Source organism: Euprymna scolopes, chromosome 32 (assembly GCF_053919585.1).
Source record: "Euprymna scolopes isolate OS-2025 chromosome 32, ASM5391958v1, whole genome shotgun sequence".
In the NCBI taxonomy this organism is placed as follows: Eukaryota; Metazoa; Mollusca; class Cephalopoda; order Sepiida; family Sepiolidae; genus Euprymna; species Euprymna scolopes.
Genome location: NC_136513.1, coordinates 37,184,762 through 37,202,847, shown reverse-complemented (window position 1 = coordinate 37,202,847; position 18,086 = coordinate 37,184,762). Strand labels below are relative to the sequence as shown.

Sequence of the window (18,086 nt, the reverse complement as noted above, 5' to 3'; positions counted from 1 at the left end):
TGTGTGTGTGTATTTTATTTTGTATGTGTATTTTATTTGTGTGTGTGCGAGTTTTATTTTGTGTGTGTTTTTATTTTGTGTGTGCTTTATTTGTGTGTGTGCGAGTTTTATTTATGTGTATGTGTTTTATTTTGTGTGTGTGTTTTATTTGTGTATGTGTTTTATTTTTTGTGTGTGTTTTATTTGTGTATGTGTTTTATTTTGTGTTTGTGTTTTATTTGTGTATGTGTTTTATTTTGTGTGTGTGTTTTATTTGTGTATGTGTTTTATTTTGTGTGTGTATTTTATTTGTGTGTGTTTTATTTTGTGTGTGTGTGTATTTTATTTTGTATGTGTATTTTATTTGTGTGTGTGCGAGTTTTATTTTGTGTGTGTTTTTATTTTGTGTGTGCTTTATTTGTGTGTGTGCGAGTTTTATTTGTGTGTATATGTTTTATTTTGTGTGTGTATTTTATTTGTGTATGTGTGTTATTTTGTGCGTGTATTTTATTTGTGTATGTGTTTTATTTTGTGTTTGTGTTTTATTTGTGTATATGTTTTATTTTGTGTGTGTGTTTTATTTGCGTATGTGTTTTATTTTGTGTGTGTATTTTATTTGTGTGTGTTTTATTTTGTGTGTGTGTGTATTTTATTTTGTATGTGTATTTTATTTGTGTGTGTGCGAGTTTTATTTTGTGTGTGTTTTTATTTTGTGTGTGCTTTATTTGTGTGTGTGCGAGTTTTATTTATGTGTATGTGTTTTATTTTGTGTGTGTGTTTTATTTGTGTATGTGTTTTATTTTGTGTGTGTGTTTTATTTGTGTATGTGTTTTATTTTGTGTTTGTGTTTTATTTGTGTATGTGTTTTATTTTGTGTGTGTGTTTTATTTGTGTATGTGTTTTATTTTGTGTGTGTATTTTATTTGTGTGTGTTTTATTTTGTGTGTGTGTGTATTTTATTTTGTATGTGTATTTTATTTGTGTGTGTGCGAGTTTTATTTTGTGTGTGTTTTTATTTTGTGTGTGCTTTATTTGTGTGTGTGCGAGTTTTATTTGTGTGTATGTGTTTTATTTTGTGTGTGTATTTTATTTGTGTATGTGTGTTATTTTGTGCGTGTATTTTATTTGTGTATGTGTTTTATTTTGTGTTTGTGTTTTATTTGTGTATATGTTTTATTTTGTGTGTGTGTTTTATTTTGCGTATGTGTTTTATTTTGTGTGTGTATTTTATTTGTGTGTGTTTTATTTTGTGTGTGTGTGTATTTTATTTTGTATGTGTATTTTATTTGTGTGTGTGCGAGTTTTATTTTGTGTGTGTTTTTATTTTGTGTGTGCTTTATTTGTGTGTGTGCGAGTTTTATTTGTGTGTATGTATTTTATTTTGTGTGTGTATTTTATTTGTGTATGTGTTTTATTTTGTGTTTGTGTTTTATTTGTGTATGTGTTTTATTTTGTGTGTGTGTTTTATTTGTGTATGTGTTTTATTTTGTGTGTGTATTTTATTTGTGTGTGTTTTATTTTGTGTGTGTGTGTATTTTATTTTGTATGTGTATTTTATTTGTGTGTGCGAGTTTTATTTTGTGTGTGTTTTTATTTTGTGTGTGCTTTATTTGTGTGTGTGCGAGTTTTATTTATGTGTATGTGTTTTATTTTGTGTGTGTGTTTTATTTGTGTATGTGTTTTATTTTGTGTGTGTGTTTTATTTGTGTATGTGTTTTATTTTGTGTTTGTGTTTTATTTGTGTATGTGTTTTATTTTGTGTGTGTGTTTTATTTGTGTATGTGTTTTATTTTGTGTGTGTATTTTATTTGTGTGTGTTTTATTTTGTGTGTGTGTGTATTTTATTTTGTATGTGTATTTTATTTGTGTGTGTGCGAGTTTTATTTTGTGTGTGTTTTTATTTTGTGTGTGCTTTATTTGTGTGTGTGCGAGTTTTATTTGTGTGTATATGTTTTATTTTGTGCGTGTATTTTATTTGTGTATGGTTTTTATTTTGTGTGTGTATTTTATTTGTGTGTGTGCGAGTTTTATTTTGTGTATGCGTGTTTTATTTTGTGTGTGTGTTTTATTTTGTGTGTGTGCTTTATTTGTGTGTGTGCGAGTTTTATTTAGGTGTATGTGTTTTATTTTGTGTGTGTATTTTATTTGTGTGTTTTTTATTTTGTGTTTTATTTGTGTATGTGTTTTATTTTGTGTGTGTGTTTTATTTGTGTGTGTTTTATTTTGTGTGTTTGTATTTTATTTTGTATGCGTATTTCATTTTGTGTGTGTATTTTATTTGTTTATGTGTTTCATTTTGTGTGTGTATTTTATTTTGTGTGTGTATTTTATTTGTGTGTTTTATTTTGTGTGTGTATTTTATTTTGTGTGTGTATTTTATTTTGTTTGTGTATTTTATTTTGTTTGTGTTTTTGTTTGTGTGTGTGTGTTTTATTTTGTGTGTTTTACTTTGTGTGTGTATTTTATTTTTTATGTGTCTTTTATTGTCTGTGTGTTTTATTTTTTGTGTGTTTTTATTTTTGTGCGTATGTTATATTTGTGTGTTTTATTTTTTGTGCTTTATTTTGTGTGTTTGTTTTATTTGTGTATGTATTTTATTTGTGTGTGTGTGTCTTTTATTTTGAGTATGTGTGTCTTTTATTTTATTTTATTTTTTGTGTTATCCACTCGATCCAGGTTCTGGCTCATCACGTTCACTGCACAGTGCTATAAATTCTCACCTCTTAAAGAATGAATATTATTTCCAACGATCAAAACTTTCTCTTTCTAAAATGCGAAGAGCATAGTTTTATAGAGTAGACAATCAATTCTTTATTATCTTTCTTTTAGGTATCGATGGGAAATCGTTAATTGTTGCTGATCGATATCAAGCGACCTGCAGAAACTGCTCGTAAGTTGCTTTATATTTCATTTTTGTTTTCAGCATTTACTCTAATTTAAAAATGCATTCATCTTATTTATAGAGCCGTCCCAATATAAATAAAACAAGCAAAATAAATTGTTAATCTATCTTTACGCATATAAAGTTGAGTTTTTGTCGCACTGACATTGATATTAAAAGCCTACTTTTTCTATTTAAAAATTATTAACATGAACTTCTTAATATAATCAGTCATGGATATGCGAGCGACTTCATGGTTGTTAACTAATTTGCATATTTCTTTGATAATCGAGCTTTTATGAATTAATTATTTTATGGTTTCTTATTGGGTGATCGGTTTCATTTAACCATTAAGCTCAGTTCTGTTGATGCATATTTTTTACATTGTGTATAATGCTGTAGCATTTAAGATGAAAAGTCTAACACACGCGCATGTATAATCTATATATCTATCTTTATATATATGTGTGTGTGTGTGTGTGTGTGTGTGTGTGTGTGTGTGTGTGTGTGTGTGTGTGTGTGTGTGTGTGTGTGTGTGTGTGTGTGTGTGTTGACAACTAACTTGCCGGGTTTTTTTTTAATCTACATTTTTAAAAAGTAAAATAAGAAATAAGGATGCAGTTAGGAGATTCGGAGTTCCTATCCCGTCGTGGTTACCACCTTACGAAGGCCGGAGGAATAGTTGGCCGAAGACAACAACTAAAAAAGATGAGGATAATATTCCGCAATGATTAAAATTAATTAATTTGTTTTTATAATTTCGCTGTATGCAAATATCTTTTCACAAGTTAAAATTAGCTTGAATCAGTAGAAAATGTAATACTTGTGCAGAGAATACGGACCGTACTAAAATAATAATAACGTTATTATTTAGAAGCCAGCTAGATAGAATTTTAAAAAATATTTGCTTTCCCTCGAAAGCAAAATGTGACACAAGGTCGTTTTTAATGTGGGGGAAAACCAGTACCCCAAAAAGAACACTCTAGAATTAACCAAAACTAAAAAAAAAAATACCTTAGTATAGAAGGATTTCGCTCCATTGACCAAGGACAAATTAACTGAAGTGTAGCATCAGAACAGATACTACATTATAATCTTTATCCATACGTCTAATTAGAATAATTAAACAGAAATATTGTCAAATAAAACTTAATCCCAGAAGTAAGGAATATTTTAACATGTATTTTGTGTGTAAAAGAAAAATACACTTTTAGTATAATAATAGATCATTTCTTTTTCCTTTCCTTACAGAACGAGTGGCACATGCAGTGGAAATTTATTGGTCACTAACGTCTTGACCAGTGGGTATAAAGATGGTCAAGACACACGAAAGCCCAGATGGGACGAACCCATTTTTTGGAACGGAAAGTTGATTCGAGGTAAATTTTTTAAAAGATTACATATGACTTTTTTATGGTTGTTTAGTTTTAGAATAAGAAATTTCTATTAGGAATTTAAGTTAGCGTATTCAGGAAAGGGCGTCAAGAACAGGGAGTCGACGTAGCAAAATAAGTTAGTCTGATCCTTCGCTTGGCTCTTATCGTTTTACTCGGTCAGATTGTTCCAGAGGCATTGTCCGACAATTAATTAGTTACGTGCCCTAACCAGCAGTGGTGAATGTCTCTCAGTCTGCCATCTTTAATTCGAAGGGTTTTTGTTGATCAGACTGGAAAGGAAAACTCAAATAAATCACGAAAAAAAAAACATAAACTCAGCTTATTAGCTCTTCGGAAAACAAATTGTTTAAGTGTCCCAGAAAAGAAATGGGCACATCTCTCTAGCAAGTTAGTTACAGCCTCATACTTTCAAAGTGGACGAAATCACTTCTCTATAGAGAAAATAAGAAACCCCGACCTCCCGCCATAAAGAACAAAGAAACAGATGAATTAGAGGTCAAGTGAACCCTTTTCCTGATAAACGCGCACCTACTGACTACGATAAATGGGCGTATAATTAACAAAGCATTTGATTGGCTGACTAGCAAACCCAGTATCACATAAATATATAAAAACGAAAAGCAATATAGATTCCATACAATAGCCCGACGAATCCTCACGAGGATAAAACGCGAAAAATTCTGTATAGCTTTATTGTCATATATATTTATTTTCAAAGCTTACTACCTAGTTCTACTTACGCATTGATCACTGTCGAAGTAAATACTAAAAATAGATACATAAATTTTATGTGAAATAATATATATAAGGTGTAGCATAAGTCCTGTGACAAAATTCCGGAACTATTTTTCATGCTAATATTAAAATAAATTTACTATATTATTTTCATTATATCATAATTTCATATATGATTTCTTTTTTTTTTTTTTTTTTTAGAATAAAAAGATAATAATTTTTAAAAATGTCTGTTGAATTGAAGAGAAGAGTCATCACAAAGCAGCATAGGAAGGGCATGCATTCACCAAGAATATTCAAGTTAGGGAAAATACCTAAAAATCAGCAGAATGTTCATAAAAAGGATGATTGATTGTTACCTGGAAACCGCGTAGATCAAATATAGACAACGAGCAGACCGTCCTCACACTTCAAGACCACATAAACTCATCAAAAATGTTAGGGAAAAACTCAGGCAAAATTCAAGAAGATCTATGATACAAATGTCAACAGAAAATAAAAACATCATCGAAGGACTATGCGACGAATATGTCGAAGTGACCTGTAGATGTCATCCTATAAGCTCCAAAAGGGACAGCTTCTCTTTGCACCCCCAATTGCGAAGAGACTCATCAGCATTCAACTTTTGTTAAACCGTATCAGAGAGGGCACTCTCAATAACATCAGCTTTACAGAGGAAAAGTTATTTTCTCTTCAACAGTCACAAAATTATCAAAATGATAAAATGTCCTTGCGAGTAGTTGTGAGGAAATACCTACTAATGCAGGAAAGATTTTCAAAACACAAAAACAATCATCAGTGATGGTCTGGGCAACCACTTCTGAGAGGGTGAAATTTTCACTTGTTTTGTCCCTCAAGGGGTCAAGATTAACAACGAACGTTACATTGAGGACATCTTTGAGGGTACACTGACCCCATAGTGTAATCTGTGTACGGTGGTTAAATTTAGAATCGCCAACAAGATTATGCGACAAGCTATATTGCTCATGTAAAACAGCAGTGATGTAGAGAAAACTGTCCGTCCTGAATCAGCAAAGAAGAATGGCCATCTTCATCACTTGATCTTAACGCCGTTGATTGTTCTTTGTGGTAAATCCTAGAGAGTGAGGCCCGCTCTATTCCTCGTACAAAAAAAAAAAGCTTTTAAGATAAAATTGAACAGAAAATACAGAGATGTGATAAATGTTGATTTCCCCAACAAATGTTCTGGTGTAGTGAAGGCTTGAGGAAAACATTTGGAATAATACTTATGCCATATTGTTTCTTTATTTTGTCGGGATAAATCTGAGTTTTATTTTGTAACAGTATTTATGCCCTACATTGTATATAATATATATATAGGTAAATATTGAGGTTTATATATATATATATATATATATATATATATATATATATATATATATATATATATATATATATATATGTTGTGCCGTAACACAATAGTAAAAGAAGAAAATCAAGTCGAGGTTGGTTTAACAAAGAAATTGAATTAACATTACAGGTACGAAGCTAGGAATACGGGTATAACTGACTAGCGCTCACCGGTGTAGACATTACTGGCACTATATATATATATAGGGAGAACCGGTGTAATTTCCCTTATGCATAGAAAGGCCGATATAACAATATATATATGTGTGTGTGTGTGTGTTTGTGTATGTGTGTGTGTTATTCTTTATGTAAATACAGTCATATTTTGCTACGATGTACAGACCGTTTCAATAATTTGCTCTCTTTGATTGAGCACTATCAATGATCCTTGTTGAAATGCTATTATTTTCAATTTTTAGATATCTTCCTACCCGAGATATATATATATGTATATATTTATATATATATATATATATATATATATATATATATATATATATATATATATGAGGTACCAAAAGGAATTAGAAAAATTCTTTAAAAAGAGACTTATCAGGATAATGCAAAGCTCAACACTTGAGGTGGAGCTCTTCTCATATATATATATATATTAAGGTACACACACTTATCAAACGCTGTCCTCATAGTATTTTACAATATCGTTAGAAATTAAATTTGTTTATGAATTCATTTTCCTTTTTTATTTTTTCTATTTGCGACAAGTTCCTCGCAATTCAGCGCATGGTAAATGTAGTCATGGCGGCAAGACAGACGAGAGTCGCAGTAGAACGGCGACCGGTGGTATAAACAAAGACTCTAGCGTCCCGGAGTTATCACCGCATCACCATCTTCATCGAAAGGCTGTAGATGCAGCCATCAAAGCGACAGAATTCTTCTTCACAGATCCAGGTAAGTTGATAATTTTCTTTAAATTTTGTTATTGACTCTAAACGCATAAAATTTTAAATACGTACGAATGCTCTATGCCCGTAGCTTGTTTGGTATTGTCCCTCCTTTCTATGTCTATCTGTTCCTCTCTTAACGTACTCGTTTCTTATCGTTGAACACTTTCAGTTGAATTAAGTCGGTCAATTTAGCTCTTATGCATAGATCATCGTATAACGATTAGATCACTGTGACTGACGTTAAAAACATTTAAAAAATAAAATGTTTAAATTCAATGTTATTTCTCGCGGTTAATGGTAATCGATTGGATATGGTCTTTGCTAATCGAGCCAGAACAACAACATTGCCGGGTTCGAATCTATCGACTGGTGTTAATCGTGACAACCTGCACTGAAAATTCCCGAAAGTATGAAACACTAGTGTTTGTAGATATTTCATTATTATAGTAAAAAATAATTATATATATATATATATATATATATATATATATATATATATATATATTGCTCATTAGGACTAAGCCAGCCCTAACTATAAAGTGTCACACACACCTCAGATGTCACCATTCGCTGCGGTAAACATGTGCTTGACATGCAGGTTCAACAAGGCATATTAGGGCAGTTTTCCGGTACACCATCATGTGTAGTGAGGCAGTGTCGCTTACATACGAGTTTATTCAGAGGTGAATCTTCCCCAGTGAATTAAACGCGTCCCCAGATACTACGTCCCCACATTCCGTGTGGTACATACAGTGCCTAGCCTTCCCAACTCATCTGGTACTGACCAGGGTCATCGTTGCTTAACCTCGGTAATCTGGCGAAAATCGGTGTGTTAACGTGAGTGTGCCATATACAGGGTGGGCCAAAATGAGGGTCCTATCTTTAAATTTGAATAACTTCCACAAAATAAAAGTTAAACTCACCAAACTTTATGTGTTTGTAGACTGACCCTTCCGAGATTTTTTTGAAATAAACAAAACAAATTTTGGCCGAAATACACTTCTTAAAACTTACATGAATTTATGAATTTTTAAAAATAGGACCCTTATTTTGGCCCACCCTGTATGTATATATATATATATATATATATATATATATATATATATATATATATATATATATATATGGCACATATATATCTGGCATATATATATTAACGCGATTGTGCCATATATATATATATATATATATATATATATATATATATGGCATAAAGATATATATATATATATGGCATAAATGTGCCATATATATATATATATATATATATATATATGACGTGATTGTGCCACACACACACACACACACACACATATATATATATATATATATATATATACTAGCAATGGGTGCCCGGCGTTACCCGGGTGTTTTGAGGTGTATGCTGAGCAAAAAAAAAAAACATTCAATTTTTTTTTAACTTTGACCCCTATTATGACCCCTTAAAATTTATTGTTTAGGGCTCAAATAAAGTTATTAAGTTAGATCCATGTCCAAGGAATCTATATCTAAACTTTCACGTGTGTAGACCCAAAATTGTTGGAGGAGTTTGGTAGAGTTGTCAAAGGTCAAATCGTTGAACTTTGACTCCTTAATCGCCAAATTTCTGTCCGAAAACCAATCACATCGATTTTCCCAAATCTCAGTATTCTGTATATCAAATTTCGAATCTGTAGGCTCAAAATTGAGAGGGTTATTGCGTAGGGAAATGTACACAGACACACAGACACACAGACAGACACACACACACAGACACGTTCACTTTATATATATATATATATATATATATATATATATATATATATATATATATATATATATATATGGCACAATAACGTTAACGTTAACATATATATATATATATATATATATATATAGATAGATAGATAGATAGATAGATAGAAAGATAGATAGATAGATAGAAAGATAGATAGACGGACATATATATATATGCAGACATATATATATTTATGTCTGTATATATGTATATATGCATACATATGTATTTATATATATATATATATATATATATATATACATATATATATATACATATATATATATATATACTTGTATACAGTTATTTTTATTTATACAAACATTACTGGCTTCATATGCGCATACATGTTTCAGCTAATATTTCTTCCGAAATCTAGCGTCATCAGGCCACTGGTCTTGATGACACTGGCTTCTTCTGTAAAGATTATCGAAAGAGGTAGTGGTTACTGGAAATCTGAGGAAACTTTTCCCCCCTCTAATTCCAGAGAACGCCATGAGTTGTTCTCAAAAAGAAATCTTTCATGATGGCGCGTGTGGCTACTTCTAGATTGCAAATAATAATAATAATAATAATAATAATAATAATAATAATAATAATAATAATAATAATAATAATAATAATAATTCGAATTATGTAAACAACTGCATCTGAAAAATTACGACAAATGGTACAAGCTCAAGCCGGCAGCAATACTTGAAAACGAAAAAATCATAAAATCCTAGGAGACATGAACGTACAAACAAGAAGACCATCGTATCATAACTATCAGCAAGAAGGAAAAGTTATGTAAAGTCCTAAAACCCACATGCTGAATATCATGAAGACGGAGAAGCGGAACAACAACACAAAGCTAGCCAGAGAGATGAAGAATACATGGAAAGTACATAGAAAATGAAAAAAGTCAAGAAAACACCACTAATAGTAAGAGCACTAGGAACACTACAGAAAAACTTTGCAAAAAAGAATGGGAGAGATTGTAATCAGAAGAATGGCTGAGAAGATACAACGGATAACAATAATGAAAACGGGTGAAATATTAAGGAAACTCCTTGAATGCGGAGACTAATAAACGTGAGCCACAGTCGCACGCCGGGCATATAGAAACTGTTACAGAGGTAAAACACAAAGAAACACTATATGGAATTGAAACAAATGAAATTGTATAATTGTCAGTTACTCCCTATCTCCCACCACTAAAAAAAAGTAATGCAATCAACTGATGCCACATCAAATACTCGAGGAAAGTCCAGGAGTATGAAAACATCAAGAGAAGAAAGCAAAAACCAGACATCCACCGGATGAGTGTGAAGAGGACTTCTCCGTCTTCATGATATTCAGCATGTGGTTTTTAGGACTTTACATAACCTTGGGGAGGCTTATTGCCACTTACATTCAAGTGAAGGAAACGAAATTCCAGTCGCTGCCAACGAGAAACCAATGGTAAGCGGCTATAGTGATAACGCAAATTAAATTTAAGTATTGGAAATCTGGAGCAACTTGATTAGAAATCTGGAGCAACTTGATTAGAAATCTGGAGCAACTTGACACCCACACTCCAGAGCAGACCGTAGAGAAATCTTTGTTGTTGACCTGGGTGAAAACTTCAAGTGAGTGAGTGAAGAAGAAGAAGAAGAAGAAGAATAGTCTCCGTCCAGTTTCGAAAGACAATGGATACCTCCTGTAAGGGTAGCTGCGTGTGAAATTGTAAGGCAGGGTTGCGCAATCCGCAACTACATCTCTCCTGGATCGGCACTGCTTGGGTCCAATAGCAAAGAGAAGTCCAAAGCGACTGAAAACAATGCCGAGATAAACGGTAAGCACATACAAGACCTGGAATCCCAAAATGGTCACCCATTTTAGTACTAACCAGGCTCAACGTTGCTTTACTTCGGCGATCTAATGGGAACCGGTGTGTCAACGTGATTGTGCCCTACTACTACTACTACTACTACTACTTTTAATTAATTCTCTCCGGAGAAGATATTCTTCAACACAAAAAAGTCGCCAGAAAAGAAAAAAAAAGGAATCATTAAAGTGGATTATTTTTTAGTAGATTATGTCCTTTTTTTTCTTTATCTATGAAGTGAACTATTTATTGGGAAAAGGCTTAAAATCCCTACGGAGGCCATAATCTGTCAAAAAATAATCCACTTTTATGAAGTTTTTCTTTCTTTTTTTTCTGGCGATTTTTACTTCTTCGGAGAAAATCAACTAAAAACGAAGTCGCTTTTATATAATCCGTTTCTTTTGATCCTAACGATGTACATGTGATGAATGTAAGATGAAAGGAAGTTTCAGTAAACAATCTTGCCACTGGAAAAAATGTGACTCGCCTGGTCATCCATTGAGTTCGGATTAGATTGTCTGAATCAAGAAAGGATGAGTTTGCAAAACCAATTTAATATTAATTTTGCCCCCTTTCCCCTATCCCGTTTCCCTCTCTCTCTCTCTCTCTCTCTCTCTCTCTCTCTCTCTCTCTCTCTCTCTCTTTATATATATATATATATATATATCTAGTTACTGCACTCTCTCTTTCTTTCTCTCTCGCTCTCTCTCTCTCTCTCTCTCTCTATATATATATATATATATATATATATATATATATATATATATATATATATTATAAACCTCATCCTAACCTTAACTAAATAACATTTATCGTCACCTTGACCCTAATTCACTTTAATCTTACCCCTATCCGAACACTATTCTATTTGTTATGAGGACTCACCCTTGCACTAAGATAAACTCTTTCAAACTGTATGAATTAACCGAGTGAGGTCAGTGTACTTTCTTAGTCCGCCATTGTGGCGTTACTTATTACGACTTTGTATATGCTGTTTTTTTTTGTTTTGTTTTTTTTTTTGTTTATTTTGTTTGTTTGTTTTTTTTGTTTTTTGTTTTTTCAATATATATACCTTTTCTAACTGATCTCCGTGTCCGTGTTTTCCTTAGTGATCCTCCGGAGCCACAACAACTTGGCGATGAGGAATTCGAATTGATCAAGGGGACACCCAGCACAACACTAATCCTTACTAACTTAAACCTTATCCCAACCCTAACCCTAACCCTAACCCTTACCTTAAGACAAAGAGAGAGAGAAAGAGAGAAAGGGAGAGAGAAGGATAGAAACCTAACCTTAATTCTAACTCACCTGTCCTTTAACATTAACCTAAATTAAATAACCCTTACCCTAACTCTAATCCTAATCCTTTCCTAATTAACTCACCTGTACCCTAACTAACTTTAACCCTAATCCTAAGGGTTAGTTAAATGAAATATATGTTAGTAGGATGAAGCTTATGTTTATTAATTGCGATAATTATTAGTTAGTTAGTTATTAGTTAGTTAGTTAGTTAGTTGTTAGTTAGTTAGTTAGTTAGTTAGTTATTAGTTAGTTAGTTATTAGTTAGTTATTAGTTAGTTGTTAGTTATTAATTAGTTATTAGTTAGTTAGTTATTAGTTAGTTAGTATTAAAGTTAATGGGTAGATCACATGTTAGATTATAAACCATTCCGTAGATCACACCATTCGTTTGATCACATATTTGAAGAGCATCAAATTTAATATTGCTAAAATATGGGGGAAAAACAATCACAATGAGTTATCTCCCTTATATAATCGACAATCGACAAACTGCAATTGCGCCGCATTTTCTTTCTTCTGTCACGCTTCAGTGGAAAAAATTATTTTTGATTTGTCTAAGCATCTCCAAAAGAGGTTCTGTCTGTACGTCCGCTTAACACGCGCAGGTTAGATGGGCGTAGAACGGTCCTCCTTCGTTATATTCTACACCCAACCACCACCGCCGCCACCACCATCGCCCGCTGCGTATCTGCGTAGATTCGCATTTCGCGTAATCGAAACAGGATTTTTTTTTGGGGGGGGGGGATAATATTAAATGAAATTGACTGCAATAACCCGAAACTCTCATGGTGGTATTTTCAATTACTCTGAGATGAGTGCCACTTCAAAAGTGGGTGCGCCTCGCACTTACCATCATTATCAGTTTCTTTCCTCATTAAGTGTACTAATTCTCTTTACGCCCCCGCTAGAAGTATAATCACAATCATCATCTTCCTAGTAGTAGTAGTAGTAGTAGTAGTAGTAGTAGTAGTAGTAGTAGTAGTTATAATTTACTCACTTGGAGTTCTCACACAAGCCATCATCAAAGATTGCTCTTTGAGAACAACTTGTGGCGTTCTCTGAAGTCTGAGTGACAACAAGTCTCCCCAGATTTCCAGCACTCTCCACTTCTTTCGATAACCTTTGCAAAAGAATTTGCGTTATCGCAAAAGCTGCTTACCATTGATTTCTCGTTGGTAGCGACCATTGGTTTTCACTGGAATTTTAGTGACAATAAGCCTCCCCCCAAGGTCCCAGTCCTTTTTGCACTCAACTAGCGGAGGTCTGCTTAGTGCTTTCTCTTCTGTCTTTCCATCCTCCTTCGCCCTCATTTATTTGGTGTGGTGCCAGTTTATGGTGACACACACAAAGATAGGGGACGGTATCTTCCAGTTATACTGTTGATTGCATGTGACGCTTCTTTGCCTTTTACATCTGTAGTCGTTTCTGTGTGTCCAATTTGCGTCTGTAGCTCGTGTGTATTAGTCTCCAAATTCAAGGGGGTTCGGTAATATTTCAGCTGTTTTCGTTATTGTTATCCGTTGCATCTTCTTAGTCATCCCTCTGATTCCAATCTCTCGCATTCGTTTTTCAAAGTTTTTCGGTATTGTTCCTAGTGCTCATACTATTAGTGGTATTATTTTAACTTTATTAATTTTCCAGACCCTTTCTGATCTTGTGTCATAACTAGGGCCATGAAAACAGCATATTCTTTTCGTTGTTTTGTCTCTCGAGTATATATCCGACACAGACACAATTAATCAACCGAGAACCACATCACTCTACATAAAAAATATAACATATCAATGGATATATACATGAGAATCAAAACAAGGAAAATAATATGCTGTTGTCATAGCCCTAGCCATATCATGCTGAGGAGAGAGATTTGAAAAACCTGGGTGGCAGCGAAACGAAAATGCTTGTAAAACAAAGATGCAGATGTACTTTGGAAAGTACCCTGAATAAATGCCTTTTATTTCAGCAATAAAAAGCCGCGTCTAATTTCTTCTTTTTTTTTTTTTTTGTTTCTTTGCGAGTCCGAGTGAAAATGTAACGGCCATCTTACATTACGTTGTTTTCGAACATATGGATTTAATTTAATTGTTGCTTTTAATTGTTTTAATAGTTTGTTTGTTTGTTTTTTCCTTATTGTTTTGTTATTAATTATCTGTGCAGATCTTATTGTTTTGTTGTTAATTATCTGTGCAGATCATGGTTTGTTCAAGAGGATGAGCAACAAAGAAGTCCAGGATTTGTTCAACATCCGCATCACCCGCGGATCGCTCGTGTTCGTCATCGACGTCACCGATTCTATGAAACAAGAGATCGAAGCTGTCAAAGATAAAACGGTCGAGATTGTAGGGCGTACAAAGGGTACCCGGAATGCGCCCAGCAGTTTTATTCTATCCACATTTAGTGATCCAGGTTAGTTATTTTCTTATCTTCCTTCTCCTCCTTCTTCGTCTTTGTCTCTTGCCCCTCTTCGTCCTCCTCCCCTTCCTCCTCATAATCCTTCTTCTTCTGCTCAATCCTATTATACTTCTATTTCTTTCTCCTCCGCCTCTTCTCTCTCTCCTTCTTCTTCTTCTTCTTCTTCTACTTCTTCTTTTTCTCCTTCTTCTTCTTCGTATTATTATTATTATTATTATTATTATTATTATTATTATTGGACTAGCTGGCAGCCTGACGTTGCCCAGTCGTGCAATACGCTTAAGCATGATAATTTAATTTATGCAGATTAAGTATGTATTATTATAAAATAAATCCTCTATTGATTATTATATATTGCCATGGGATAATTTGCTCGGTGGACTAATTCGCAAAAGAAAAATATAAAATAAAAATAATAATGATAATGTCGTTCGCTAAATTCCGTCTGTGTTTGTTTACAATATCATATCAGCTGATATTTGGGCTTGACGATGAATGCCATGGAAAAGTCACTTGTGATTAATGTTTAGTTTTAAAATATTCAAACGAAAAAATGATTTGCGGCGATTTTAAATGGTACTTCTTCTTTTATCGTAAACTGAACTCATTAATAAGAAAAAGCGAAATAAAATGATGAGGTACAACCGGGCTTGAACATATATCTCCAGATTATAAGAAATCTGTTTTTCTTTTTCTTTTTTTTTTTTAATGAAAAAATGATTTGCTGAAATTTTATTATCCACCTTTCGCCGGTGTAACATAAAATATTCCACTCTAAAGTTATTTTTTTTATCTACAACAGTTAAAAGCTATTTTTAAGAACGGATATTTTTCGATTTTCAATACTTATCGGATGAAGTTCTGTACAAAACATATCTAAGAATACTGCCAAACATATAAATTAGCTTTGTGTGAAATTCGCAAAAAATTGGCTCTGCTGTTTCGGAACCTATGAGGAACTCACGCACACAGACAAAAAATTACTTTATATATAATAGTAAAGATAATGAAAGTTATGTCAAAGGCGGTAAAAAGAGAGTGTGTCAGAGCCTTATCTGCTCTGAAGGAGTCGGCTTAGAGAGAGCAGTATGATGTTGGAAGACCCGAAATTGCTCAATTACCCAAGTCTGACGACACCCTTCACAGCAAAAAAAAAACTTAAAGTGCGGATATTCGGAGTTATATGTTTCTTGCATTTAGCTAGGTGCAAGCTTTTGTCAAAATGATATGTTTGTACACACGGCCTAAGTATTAAACCAGATGTAAGGTTTATCATTTTTATTCAAATGATCTTTTGGTACATATGATAATTATTCTGTAGTTTCTTACATTTCTCGGCAGGTGTACGCTTTTATCAAGAGGAGTTCTCGGTACATACGACCGAAATATCTAACAAATATATTCAGTTATATAAATTCTAATTTTCAAGCAACGTACGTAGAAAGGTTTCCTTTCAGTTTTTACGTGGAATGTGGTTACTTGTGGCTAATTCCAGTACTATGGTATGGACGTTTGAATAAATAAGACTATTCCCACTGTTAGTTTGAAAGCATTGAAATTTGAATATATATATATATATATATATATATATATATATATATATATATATATATATATATATATATATATACTAGCACGGATACCCGGGGTTGCCCGGGTGTTTGGAGCTGTGTGTTGAGCAAAAAAAAAAAAGAAATGGTAGTAGCTAGACGGGCTCGAACTCGTACCGCGAAGGAGGAAAAGAACGTGAAAAAAAAACCTGACGACGTCTTTGCTATTACAACCACCGCCAAACCGGAAGTGACGTAGGTTTAAATTAAACAATCGAAAAGAGGGGATGACTTTCGAAAATATCGGCGAAAAAAGAGACTCCTCCCTGTAAAAAAGTGCCCAGTTTAGGGTAGAGTAATTAATGTTTTTAGCCAATTTTTCGGTATTTGTTGTCTGAAGGACCCAGCTTCAAAACGATACTGATTTTGTGAAAATCCGTCGCCTCTGTCGAAATTTCAGGCAGACATGCAAACACACATACATAGATTTATATATTTGTAGCCCAAATGTTCAACCCAAACCGATTAAACAGCTTGCCCTATCTCTGAATACCCTTCATGTAAAATTTCAAATGTTTAGACCAGAAATTGTCTTTAGTAATTTGGTAGAGACCGCAGAGGTCAAAGTTTTTTTAACTTTGACCCCTATTATGACCCCTTAAAATTTATTGTTTTGGGCTCAAAACAAGTTATTAAGTTAGATCCATGTCCAAGGAACACATATCTAAAATTTTAAGTGTATAGACCCAAAATTGTCGGGGGAGTTTGTAGAGTTGTCAAAAGTCAAATTGTTAAACTTTGACACTTTAACAGCCAGATTTCTGACCGAAAACCGATCACATAGATTTTTCCAAGTCTCAGTACCCTGTATATCAAATTTCGAGTCTGTAGACTTAAAATTGACAAAGTTATTGCGTAGGGGAATGTACACCAACAAGCAGACAGACAGACAGACACACACACACACACACAAACACACACACAGATACGTTTATAGATATACTAGCATTTCAGCATGGCGTTGCCCGGGTGTTTGGATGTGTATGTTGAGCAAAAAAAAAAAAAGTGGTAGTAGGAAGGCAGGCTCGACCCCGTACCGCAAAGGAGGAAAAGAACGGGGTAAAATCTAACGTTTATGCTGTTACGACCACCGCAAAACCAGAAGCGACATTTTTTAAAATTAAGGCTATACAATCTAAACGAGAGGATAAATTTTAAAAAATATCGGCGAAAAAGTTACCCCCCCCCGCCCTGCAGAAAAGTGCCTAATTGAAGGGGAAGATATTAATGTTTTTAGCCAATTTTTCGATATTTGTCGTATGAAAGGTCGAACTTGAAAACGATACTGATCTTGGTAAAATCCGTCGGCTCTATTGAAACTTTAAGGCAGACATGCAAACATACATACATACATACATACATACATACATACATACATTTATATATTGGTACCTAAAAAATTTCGACCCAAACTGATGAAAAATCTTACCCTATCTCTGAATACCATTTATGTAAAATTTCAAATATTTAGATCAGAAATTGTCTGAGTAATTTGGAAGAGACCGCAGAGGTCAATTTATTTTAAACTTTGACCCCTATTATGACCCCTTAACATTTATTGTTTTGGGCTCAAATTGAGTTATCAAATTAGATCCATGTCTAAGGAACATATATCTAAAATTTCAAGTGTGTAGACCCCAAATTGTCGGAGGAGTTTGGTAGAGCTCTCAAAGGTCGAATCGTTGACATTTGACCCCTTAACAACGAAATTTCTGCTCGAAAACCGATCACATCGATTTTCCCAAATGTCAGTACCCTGTATATAAAAGTTCGAGTCTTTAGATAGAGTTATTGCGAAGGAAGATGTACACACACACACACACACACAGACGCGTTCACTTTTATAGATATACTAGCATTTCAGCCCG

At 33.4% G+C, this 18,086-nt stretch overlaps 1 protein-coding gene across 2 annotated transcripts in view; it reads left to right on the top strand.

The window, feature by feature from the left end:
• Positions 1-18,086, top strand: part of LOC145256265 (von Willebrand factor A domain-containing protein 7-like) — a 246,407-nt gene that overhangs the window by 169,447 nt on the left and 58,874 nt on the right. For both annotated transcript variants that reach the window (XM_080114941.1, XM_080114942.1), the window contains 4 exons: positions 2,809-2,869; positions 4,112-4,239; positions 7,087-7,272; positions 14,387-14,602. In XM_080114941.1, the coding sequence (XP_079971067.1) occupies positions 2,809-2,869; positions 4,112-4,239; positions 7,087-7,272; positions 14,387-14,602 (591 nt within the window). The remainder of the gene's footprint in view (positions 1-2,808; positions 2,870-4,111; positions 4,240-7,086; positions 7,273-14,386; positions 14,603-18,086) is intronic.